We start from the raw sequence: 12,941 nt of genomic DNA, 5'->3' as shown, positions 1-12,941 counted from the left end.
GAATGCGTTATTTTTAACGACAAACTATCCTACTCCAACATCTACACGAATGCTTGAGTATCCCATGTGAACATATCAAGAAACTTTGATTTATAAGCCACTTCGAAGATTGTTAGACTGAATTCGTGTAGTTAATCAATATTCTCGTATCAAGTATTTTCCCAAATTTGGATATTGGACCTTAAATAATTAAAGTTGATATAATTTCTACATTTATCAAAACATCAGTAACCAGTTGATTTCAAGCATCCCCTATAGAATATAGTGTAGGTTCGGTTAAGCTTGTTCATCAAGTATTTAGTTCTTTTTTAATGATAACATGTTTCTATTGTGAATACATTTATAAAAGTTAAATCAAACTGTTAAAATTATTGTTTCACGTTATTGAATATTATTTTTTATTATGTTTCTTAAAAATAAAGTAAGTTGATCAACGCCCTTATCAAACGCAAATTCACTTGTGACATTAAAAAAAATTAAAATTATAAAAGGTGGTCTAAATTACTTCGCGGACGCTTTTAGTTGGTATTTTTTTAATTATTAATATATTTATATTTACTTAACACGAACCAACAACTACTATTTGTATAATGTAACATGGAAAGAACTACTACAATAATTAATATAAGTATTTTGAGATTTAGATCATTAATTAATTAAGGTAAGGGTGATCTATTCTAATTTAATCCTAAATAAATAAAATTATTACAGATGTTATAAAGTTTCAGTAGGTTTGATGATTACACAAGTTAAAAACTTATAGTGGTGAAAAGATAACATTTAAAAGGAAAAATTCATTTAGTATGATAAATTTGCTGGCTTTTTGGTATTTTGGACATATTGCATATATGAATGACTATATGGCTACTGGAAAATACCAAGAACTGACACATTTTAAAAGTTGCATACCTGATGGTGAACTGACACGAGTCGTAGAGCAGCTATCGGCCAAAAGTGGCGATTCACGGCATGCACATGTGGTTAGAAGTGTATCATTATTGTACAGGCAGTCGCCACCTGACTGTGTGCAAGCATTGCAAGGCCCGGATCCCACCTTCCATTTGACCTCGAACCCCTTCTGGAGAACAAGACCTAGTTCAGTTGGTTCCATGAACTCTGCGAACTCAACTGGGAATGGCACTACGATACTAGATTTGCAACTCTCAGGGGACTGTACCCCAGGCACTAGAACAACAGGACTACCTCCATTATTTACACAAGAAATTATGCCAATAATAGGCATTTTGTAAGAACTTGAGCATCCATAGAGTAAACTGATGTTCTTATAGTTTGAGGTGTAACTAAAAAGATTGTAATCAACAGTAGTGTTGACTGGATTCTGTGAACAGGCTAGATCGGTCATATCTTCTCGAACAATCTTCAGAATCTGGCCCGCTGGATCAATTTCCAGAACATGGTAAGTAAGGTTCATAATATTGATGGTAGGTGGACTCTGTTCCTCACAGTTTAGTTCAAAACCAGGATAACCACAATATACAGGATCTTGGCCTCGCCGAAAAGGGTATCCAAAGCCTGAGATATCTCCACAACTGAATGAACGATTGCAGGTGCCATAGAAGGTTTGGTTGTTGTTTAAGCCTTCTACAATTACAGTTACAATCAAAATGGATAAACTTATGGTCAAATGCTTGGAAATCATTGAGAATTTAGACAAGGTATGGCGATATCGTAGAAATGAGTGAATTCTTGACTAGTTTCTTGAGTCAGTGTTGCTTAACTAATCACTCAATCACCTACTACGAGATTATAACAATTGCTTAGTGATTGTTTCATTGGATTAAGATGTTTGATTATTGGATAAATTAAGATAAGATAAAGTTGACTTTGATAGATTAGCTTTGGTCGTTTTTATGTCAACTTCAAGTAGGTTAGCTTTGATCGTTTTCATGTCAATTTCAAGTAGTCTTTGAATCAATCAATGCTTAGTGAGTTTAGGAGTATTAGTTTCTGCAAGTCTTGCCACTGATATTTTCAAATACACTAAGGGCTAACCCGGCCCCTCGCAGTAGGATACCCGAGTCAGCTTTCTAAGTTAGTTTAGGATTTTTCAGATGCAACCCAAATCGTAATAACCTGAACAAGAAAAACCTCGTGTGTTTACCAATTAATATTAAGATGATGAGATAACTTACACTATCCATATGACTTGGTCTATGAAGATGGAAAAAGTCTTAGGATCATTAACTAGTGGTGGCTGGTAGCAACTGGGATATTATGTGGAAATTCCACTGGTCTGGTATACCTACCTTCAATATTTAGTTATTTTTTACTATTCTTCATACTTCACAAGATTTCTTTAAGAACCCATGCTAGCTTTTGTACTGCACATAAGAATGCTAAATAGCCACAAGCCTAAAAGTAATGTACTATAGTAGAGTAATTATCTTGGTGATTACTGATCATGAGCCACTCCAAAAATCACGAGTCAGCCTACAAGTCAGAACTCATAACCTTTTTCGAGTCATCTACCAAGTCACCTCGTTTTCACTTTGTTTTGGCCCGACTCTTACAAGTCGACTCGTGACTTGTACGAGTCTAACAACTATGGTGATTAGAGGCCAGAGAACCTTAATTTGTCTAACTTATATGGGAGGAAAAAATGTTCTTTATAAATCTTGTAAAGTAGCAAATATGATATGTATTATTACTTCTAAAGCCCCTTTCATGATGTAGCCCAACTAGTAAGTCCATTACTGGCACAATCTTGATCCACTATCATATCATATATCATATATACACATATATAAACGGATAAACGAAGGAGCTTTCCTTGTTCGGGTTACTCATGGGAAGAGTCTTTGACTCAAATGTAAACTGCCTAGCCATGGTATCTTCATGACCGTTTCCGATCGGTTTCCATGTCCACCCAAACTCCCAAAGTATTTACTATAAAAATACATACGGAGTATTAATTAAACCCTAATTGGGTTAAGTATCCTGGAGCGTAAGTAACTTTGCAACTTTTTCTATTGTGTGTATGTATCAAAAATTTTGAACAATATATGTAAGCATCTCGCTAAATTGAACGTTTAATGTAAAAATGTATACGTGGCAACCATATGAGCTGTCCACGTAGAAGGTTTTGATTGGTCAACGTAAAAATTTTACATTAAATGTTCAATTTAGCGAAATACTTACATATACTATACAAAAATTTTGATACTTACAATAGAAAAAGTTGCAAAGTTACTTACACTCCGGGATACTAAACCCTAATTAATATGAAAAGACAGTGTAAGACAACATGGGCTTGTACTTTGTAACCTTTAGTTTAGAGTTTAAAACTTCTCAAGGAAAAGACAAGCTTCACTCTGAATTCATTAGATTCCATATGAGACTTTACAAAACAGGCAACCAACTCAAGAACTATATTTTGGAAATTTTAAGAAACAAAAATAGCATGCAAAGTAACAACACTATAAAGAATCTGAATCAGAAAGATCATTACTGACAGCATTTTGAAGCTTCTTGTCCAACACTTCTGAGCATATCTTCCCCATCATGTGATAGAACAGAGCTAGATCAGATAATTGCTCTACTGTCATTTTCCCCATTACAACTCTTGCGAGTTTCTCCCTTTCTTCATTCTGCTTCATTCTCTTGAAATATGAAGATGCATTCCTTACTGTTGCTCCCATCTGTTTCAACCGCTTCTCTTGTTGCATACTCAATGCTGTATTTGACTGCAACCAATTACAAAATAGTTAAACCTCATAATTTAGATACGTTTAAATCGTGCAATACTGCAATGTCATATTAAAAAGGTATGAATTTATGATGGTGGTTTATTTCATACCTCAAGAAATTCTGCTCCTGGTTCAAGATCAGATTCCTTCGATTGATTAAAAATAACGCCCTTTGCATATATGTTTCTTGCAAGTGAAAAGCTATGTATAATAACCTTTCTTCTTTTCTCCAACTCGTTATCAAGCTTTACTGAATTTGGTACTTCGTTTGTGGCATTGATCTTCTTCTGATATGCCACCACAGCTTTCACAAACTCCTGCAGAATGTAACCAAAACCAATCAATACCCAACCGATTAAAATTCATCAAATGTGACAACTCTGTTCACCTTGTAGGCAGCAGGGCATCCAGGATATTCAAATTCATCCGAATCCAACTTCCTCATTCGCTCAGGATGGAACTGCAACCCCATTATAAACTTACCCTCTTCGGGGTTATAAGAATCAGGATCATAGAACCCTTCAATCAGCCCATCTAATGCAAACGCCATGGGCTTGAACCGTTGCGCTAACCTTTTAACCCCTTGATGGTGATAGCTATTAACATTAATCTCCATCCTCTCTTCTTCAAGAGAGTCCTTAAACCAGTGATGCAAAGGTGTGTTCTCCACAATCTCAACGACGTGTCTGTGCCCATCGTAATTCTCATAATCGATATGAACCACTTTCTTCTTTTGTGTTGAGTTTTTAGTTATTTCTATCTCGATATCTTGGTAAAGGGTACCACCACATGCTACATTTAGAACCTGTGAACCCCTACATATTCCCAAGTAAGGTATGTTTCTTTCTAGACAGAGCTTAGCTAGCGATAATTCTATAATGTCCTTTTCTTTATCTATGGCTGTATCGCTAGCATGTAACAGTCGGATTTCTTCCAATTCTTCAGGTGATAGAAGCGTTGTTTCAGCTTCATAAAGTGACGGGTCAATGTCTTCCCCTTCACATAAAAGAACGCCATGAATCGGTTCAAAACTTTCCAACAACATGTGGACTCCAGTTACTCGAGGCACAATCACCGGAACAGCTCCATAACTAACTATGAGATCTAGATGATATTCACCTGACAACAAAGTGTTGATTGCCTCAACATGTTACTGTTATCTTTTGAGAAGGGTAGATATGAACTTTTGAACTTATATTGACATTTGTTTTCCTGTTGTATAATTGTATAGTTGTATGTACAAATCATTGCACCAACGTGTAATGGGTGTCCAAACCATACACAATCTCACTTCCAATAATGAGAAAAGGTAAATTGCGTAACAATATGGGTAAATGGACATGGATGAGATTTGAACACTTGATTTTCGCTTTTATATTATAAATCAAAAATAATGCCTAAGGTAGAAGGACTAATCCGTAATTTGTCTCATCGCCCCCAAAGCATGTCCTTAAAAATATAATTGCCTTTTACCATCTAATAGCAATGTTGCATCCAAACGTATAAATAATCATTAATATAACTTCAAATCAATCCGGCCAGTAACGAAACTACAAATCAAAATCGGCAAAAAATGTATCATGAATCATGAAATAGCGATTTTTGACAGTGTCAGGTATTCACTTGGAAATACATAACAAATTCCGATTTTGACATGGACGTCATTCTAAAATGCCATGTAGGCAAAAATGTTAATGTGGCCACAAATATAGATGCCACATAGGCAAAGACAATGACGTGGCACCTGTAAAGACTGCCACGTAAGCAGATGTAATGATAATATATCACATAGGCATTAACCTGCTTCTAGGTCACAGAATAATTAAATAATCTGCAAATACGTACACAAAATAAACACTACTAACATTGATTCATTGAATTAATTAAGTAGCCTATAGGGTAAATATTTAATATAAATTTCATGAATATATAAACGTATATATGCGTACCAACGAAATCAACGAATTTGTTCTTGCGAAGGGTACGTCTGGATACGATAAGAACGCGAGGTAAGATGGTAGCGAGATCGGTGTTTGTCATGGGGACGGGGATGGCAATGGCGGTGTCACACAAATAATAATATGAAATAACTACTATACGGATGCCTATATAGCTGCAGCCAGCTATGTGTATACATTTTCTACATGGATGTTTGGACACGTGTTTTATTGCATAACTTTCACTTTATTTCATTTTGAAATCCCTTTTAAATAAAACATTCATTAAGAAATCTTAATTTAATTAAGTAATTAATATCTTACTATGTTAACTATATATCTTACTTAATTTAATTACATAATTAATATCTTTCTAGAAATGTAGTTGGATTTTTTTTGTAAAAAAAACAATTAAAGTTGTAATATACATAAAATTTATAAGTATCATCGTTAGTACATCCATCCAAAAGTGATGGTAGTTTGAAGATGGTTTCATCTGACTATCGGTTTTAAATTGTCAAAATATGTTTGTTATTATTGCAATAATATTTATAAATAATTAAGTAAAATAATATAAAACATAGTATTCACGAAATACAACGAGAGTAAATATTTCTATTCATGGCCTTTTATGACAACTTTTTAATAGTAGTTCTTGTAGATGATTTTATAGTTGAGAAAATAACTTAATTTGTTACATTACTTTTTTATAGAAAGTACTAAAAAAAGTACTAAATCCCCATTTTTTTTACACATGAAATAGGTCCAAAATAAATGATTTTGTCCTCACATTCTACATATGCAATTTTCAAAGTATCATTAACCATATTGGCTAATTAAGGTATCTAGAATTGTGAAGGTTTCAAGGAAAGGTAAAGGTTTTATATTAGCTAGTGCATCTTTAGTATATCAAATAAACTGTTCATGTCATAGAGCAAAAAACGAGTATATTAAAAAATGAACTGGTTTCTTAAAATTGCTAAAGATGTTCTAGCCAATATAGAAACTTTCATTGAAACCTTCACAATGTTAGAAACTTGTGGACAAAATGCTTGTCTATAAGATGTGGACAAATCTCTTTTTTTGGATTCATTCCATGGGTCAGAAAAAAAATCAAAAATAGGGGTCAAGTGCATTGTTGAAGAGATTTGACCGTGATAAGGCCTTTGTTATTAGTAAATCAAAGAATATCCACAATCACAACAATAATTCTTAGATACACTTGGTTCATTTGTTGAAAAAGATAATGAAGAAACATCAGCTAAAGTTAAAGTTATACCCAAAATTCATGATGTCAAAAGAGAAGTTGAGACTCGATTGACTTGAGGGTAAATTTTATACGGATATTAATTAATTGATATAAGAGTGGTTTGGGTCTTTCATAAAAACTAGAACAAGAATCTATTAAAAAAAAAAAAAGACAATGTAATTATCTATTCTATTCAAATGAAAGATATCATAAAATGGTGTCTTAAACTAGTTCAGTCAATAAAACAATGGATGAACCATAACAACAAAACAAAAAGAATAACAACAATGAGAGGAAACCAAACAAGAACTATGATAAAAATATATAAGATAAAAACATAAAATATGAAGAAAATTATTTTTGGGTTATCTTTAAAATATGATATTTTATTGACTAGTTGTTGGGTATATTAAATGTCGAATTTGATATATTTATCAAAATGTAATTAAGTAACCGGTTCAAATCACTATACTCATCTTGATGGTGGAGTGGTGATGGTAGTATATTGACTTACTGAGGGGTTTTTTTCAACAGTCTATTAGTATTTGGAATCAAAGGATACTTTATCATATAACGGTAAAATCTTATATATACTCTTTTAAACTACAAAATATAGACCAAAAACACTTATAAGTGATTAAGAAAAAAAATCCAAAACATGTTACTCTGTACAATCGAACCCATACCCAAAGTTAAAATTAAAATAAACTTCAACTAACTGATGTAGCCTTATTTTCACTTATTTTGAGACGCTAAAGCCAGGGGATCGTAAAGTGATGGCGGTATACTTAGGATTCAGTTGTTTTCTAGTGTGTAGGTAGGGGTGTAATCGAGCCGACACAATGCCAAGCTCGAGCTCGACTCGATTGTAAAACTTGAAGCTCGAAACTCGACTCGAGCTCGACCGATCCTTTATTTTCAAGCTCGAGCTCGCCTTACATGTCGACACTTTCGAGCTCGACTCGATTAAGAATTAAAATTAAGTTTTAAATCAAATTAGTCTTATAAGCTCGACAATTTCAAGCTCGACTCGATTAAGCTCGACTCGGTAGAACAGTAATTATGTAAAAATATATAATATTCAAGGGTAAAAATGTAAATAAGCACAAGCTCGATTAAGCTCGTGAGTTTTTCGAGTAGGCTATATTGAGGCTCGAGCTCGACTCAAAAGTATACTCGAGTAGCTCGAGCTCGGCTCGTCTAAAACCGAGTTGATTTCGAATAATTTGCATGTCGATTTTGGATAGCTCGCGAACTGTCTCGTTTTATTTACACCCTATGCGTAGGTGAGTGGGATATATTTAGTACTCGTATATCAAATATCAAATAATGAGTATATCTTTAAATTACATAAAAAATGATATTATTCGAATTTTTCTCTATTTCATTTTCCCCCATTGAGGATAGTTGCGTTAATTGGATTTCGACTTTTCTGGCCTTCATCTTCAAGGTAACATGTAAGTTTTTTCCATTTTTTCTTCCTTTCTTTTATTTAGATGATACTCCATATTTATTTATTTACTTAGGTATTTGGGTTTGAAGAAATCAATTGTAACTAATGACTTTTACAAAGTTACAACAGTAGATAGGATGGGTTGGGTTGATTCACAAATGTAACAATCTTCTTGCCGATTATATTGTGTTTTTTAACATTTAAAGTAATTTAATTTATTAAGGGTCATACATGAGGACAAACTTAACAACACGATGTCTTCATCATATCTCAAAAAAAACGCACAAATCTAATTTGTAAAAATTAAAAATTATATCGATGACAGTAGTGTTATTCTTTTTAAATGCCATGTATTTGTTTAAATTCATGGCTAATCAAACAACACACAACCGCATATGCAAGAATATCGTCATTCGCACGCACTACAACAAATATATTATTTATTAACACTCATTTTTTCGTATTTTCTAAAAATGTTTAAAAAATTGTTAATTTGTTCACACTTATAAACGTATGAAAAGAACTCACATTTAAAAGTGTGAAAAAAGTTAAGCAATCAAAAAATTTTCACAATTATATATGTATAAATAAAAAGTTCACATTTTTAAGTGTGTAAAAATATATAATGTTCACACTTTAAAGTGTGAAAGTAATTTGTGACACCAAATTTCCTCACAGAAGAGGAAGTGCGAGGAATTTGAGTGTGACAAATTAGCTCTCACACTTTTAAGTGTGAAAATGTTTGACATTTTTTCACACTTTTAAGTGTGAACATTTTGTTTATACATTTATAGTTGTGAAAAAAGTAAGATTTTTCTAATTTTTTTCACACTTTTAAGTATTAAATTTTTTTATACAATTTTAAATGTGAATAAATTAACATATTTTTTCACATTTATTAGAAATGGGGGGAAATAAATGTGAGTAATTAACATTTTTGTTGTAATGACGTATACACGTAAAGAAGAATTGTCGTCATAGTATCACATATCAATAGTCAATTACCAAACTCGTTCATCTCTATTTCTATCTCTATCTCTGCTAAAATATAAAACACTCTTTCTTTATATTTTTTTAAACTAAGTAGTTAATAACCTCAAAATACCATTTTTCTTTCATTAATTTAAACATATTCATTTAAGATACCCACATATAATACCCTTAATAAAACAGTTTACTACATATATTCTTCAATCTTTAAAATAATTATACCACGTACTCCTTTTTACTTTAACAACTTTTACATTAATACCCATATATACCGCTACCACCACCACCACAACGCTAGCACCACACTTCGCGATCACCCCCACCTGATGCTGTTGTCGCCAAACCGCCGCATTACAAGGACATTTGTCTATTTGACAATATAACTAATGCATCATGTAGCTCATAAATATGTGGAAGACGAAGAATAATATAGCTCATAACGACCTCAAAGAAAATGGAAACGACATATTTAACTCCATTACTTCCTTGGCATTCCTTTGGATTGGTAATCGATGTCGTGATTATCATGCTTCATGAGAAGATTGGAGTGTTTTTTGGAGGCCAGCTAGATGTTTGTAAAGAGGTTTTGAGCGTTATTTACTTGGTCATTGTATCGATTTGCACTTTCTTCTAGTTGTATATTTGTACTTTTAAACTTCTAGCGTGTTACTAGTAGTTCATTAATAAAAATATTTTGCCGTTTCAAAAAGTAATGCATCATGTACAACTGCACTGTCAAACAGATTTTTGGTTTAACCGCTTGCTAGGCTAATGCCAGCTTAGTTGTTATTGTTTTTTCTTTTAGTTTTGTTGGCCTTTTGTTGTATTTTACTTGTCTTTTTTAGTGATTTATCTAAATACAAAGTTATTTTTAATACTGTTGTTCTCACTTTTATGACAATAATACTACTTCATCATGCAGGCTGTCTAACTAGTTGTTGGCTAAGGCCCTTTCTAATAGGCTGTCGACACACCCGTCGACGAGAATTTTGTTTGTGATTTTCATTTTTTGTTGCGATTTTGCTTTTTTTTTTAGATTTTGCCTTTTTTGTTGTGATATTCATGGCTATTTTGTGATATCTAAGAAAAATCGGCTATTTTGATACAATCACAACGAAATTTGACTACTGACATCGTAATTTTCTATTATATAGAAAAAGTACTGACGTCGTAATTTTCTATTATATAGAAAAAGAAGAAGATAACATTTTAAAGATTAGAAGTTTTACATATGTTTTTTTTATATATTTAAATAAGTTTTAGTTTAATCCCTACATTAGAAATTTATTTATAATTTAGTTTTAAAGTTTTCAAAAGTTTTAAATATAACTATATTAGTTAAAGTTAATATGGTATTTTAATTACTAACAAAAAAAATAAAAATAAAATAAATTTAATTTTGCTAAATATAAAATAGAAATTAAAAAAAAAAGAGAGATGAGGAAAATATCCTATTGGAAAGAGTTGTTTTCGGATGTGTTATGGAGAGAAAAAAAAACCCTGATGTGACGTCAGGAAGAGGTAACGAAGAGACTCTCTATTGAAAAACAGCCTAAATAACATGTCAGAATAGTTGTTTTTATAATATCTTATAAATTTTTGCGAGTTTTTGGTTGTCAAGTTATTTATTTTTCTTTTATTACGGATCTATTAGAATGATGTCTTGAAGCACTCTGCTCACTTTGTCTAAAATGTGCAGATTATATAATATATAGGGGTAGGTTATTTTAGGATCACTCTTTATTTTAGGACCAATTATGACCACATCATCATCATCATCATCACCGACCACCACCACTATGATCTTCTTCGACCACCACCATGATCCTCCGGCGACGGTGACAAACGTAGCCGGAAAATCATGTTTAAGTTAATTTACACATGTGTAAGTTGTATATGTGTAAGTTAACTTAAACATGATTTTCCGGTTGTCGTTGTCGCCGAAAAATCATGGTTGTGGTTGGAGATGATTATGGTGGTGGTCGGAAATGATAATGATGTGTAAGTTACAATTTACACATGTCCTAATTGGTTTTAAAATAAAAAATGGTTCTAAAATAACTTGCACCATAGTATATATATGCTCAAAGTTATATGTTTCTTAATTATGAGGTGGTCATTACGATTATTAAACGTCATCAAATGCTAAATTTATAATAACTTATCGAAATAAAATATAAGTAAGCCGTTGCTCTCATACTTTGGAGATTATTTTATTTTTGACTGCCAGTATGAATTTAACTAGTGGCATGGCATGCATGGAGCAACGCTGGATGGTTCTGGAATATCAAATAAGTATATTAATATCAACAAAAATCCCTAAAAAATGATATTGAAACCATAAACAAGAAAACAAAAGTATTAAGAATTATCTTACTTTATAGACTAACAATAAAAAGAAGTATTAAAAATTTAAGAAAAATGCTAAAAAAAAACCCTTTAAGGCTTCACCTAATATACATAAAAAAATCATACATTTCTATATTAAAGTTTACCCTGAATTTTAAGTAAATGGACAACTAATTAATGCATCTTAATAAATGTCTTTAGAGTTTCGTTTAAATTTTATTTTCTTTATTGATTTTGTTTGAACAAAACGACTGTTTTCTTTTCAAACATCCATTCTTTTTATCCTTCTTTTCATATTCGATTACATTTTGATATCATGTATCAAACACCTCCGTAGAAAAAACAAACATTCTTTATCAAAAATACATTACAAATATTTTATTTTTTTTTGAGCATGAAGTAAAGAATAAGATATTAACTCCGTCATCAAATAATCAATAGCATGAATAAGATAAGGCAATGGTGGGATGGATAGCCGAAAAAGCCGAAAATACAACCATAAAAATATTACTATATTTAACCAAGACGCGCGTGGGAGTACAATATAATTACAAAGCAAGTCAAGTATTTCACTAAGCCGAGAAAACTGACCAAAGCACGTCACGCGGCTTATATTATATTTTAATCTATACTCCATATATAAACAAAACTACTCATCTCCAAATTAAACACTCTACTTTTAAATTCTCTATTTTACCCTTTTAATTTACACTATCACTAAACACTTTAATCCTGAAATATCAAAAATACTCTTAAAAAAACCTTATGCCCAATTTGTCTCTCATCCCTTCCCCTGAAATTGCTCACATATTATACCAAAAAACACACCCATACACCCCCCCCCCCCCAACAACAAAAGACACACATACATTCCCTTAGAATCACCTCCCTCTAAAACACATATAGCCACCGCCCTCCAAAACCGTCGTCGTCTCCGCCATCTAAAACACACATAGCGTGATTTCGTAATCGTGCGGGTACCGCTAATTAACCAGCTTTTTTTCATATGTCACGCCGCATCGTGCGGGTACAAAACTAGTTTAATTTAATTTAAATGACGATTATTGACTATTTGGAAGACGAACAACGACATTGTTTGACAATATACAGTTTTTTTTATACAAAGCTAGTTTCAAAGTGGATCGATATTAGTATGTTTTTAACGTATAATATATTGTATGATACTAAATGTTATTCTAATTAAAATAGTTATTATTGTTATCTACGATACTCCGTAGCATGTTATACATTTTATC

The 12,941-nt window shown here is 32.1% G+C and overlaps 2 protein-coding genes across 2 annotated transcripts; both read right to left on the bottom strand.

Annotated features, from left to right (window-relative positions):
* Positions 1-856: 856 nt before the first annotated feature.
* On the bottom strand, positions 857-1,660 carry LOC122588179 (LEAF RUST 10 DISEASE-RESISTANCE LOCUS RECEPTOR-LIKE PROTEIN KINASE-like 1.3). The gene has a single exon (XM_043760307.1). It carries the CDS (start codon positions 1,658-1,660, stop codon positions 857-859), a length of 804 nt encoding a protein of 267 aa, XP_043616242.1.
* A 1,689-nt stretch (positions 1,661-3,349) lies between these two features.
* On the bottom strand, positions 3,350-5,747 carry LOC122590128 (putative glutamine amidotransferase GAT1_2.1). Its single transcript, XM_043762464.1, has 4 exons — positions 5,657-5,747; positions 4,096-4,826; positions 3,818-4,024; positions 3,350-3,704 (listed from the first exon to the last, which is right to left on the bottom strand). The coding sequence occupies exons 1-4, from the start codon at positions 5,745-5,747 to the stop codon at positions 3,438-3,440; spliced, it is 1,296 nt and encodes a 431-aa protein (XP_043618399.1). The 3' UTR covers positions 3,350-3,437.
* Positions 5,748-12,941: the final 7,194 nt, after the last annotated feature.

The sequence above is a fragment of the Erigeron canadensis genome, chromosome 2 (assembly GCF_010389155.1).
Source record: "Erigeron canadensis isolate Cc75 chromosome 2, C_canadensis_v1, whole genome shotgun sequence".
Classification (NCBI taxonomy): Eukaryota; Viridiplantae; Streptophyta; class Magnoliopsida; order Asterales; family Asteraceae; genus Erigeron; species Erigeron canadensis.
The sequence above is the reverse complement of the archived record's forward strand: the minus strand, read 5'-3'. Positions and strand labels throughout refer to the sequence as shown.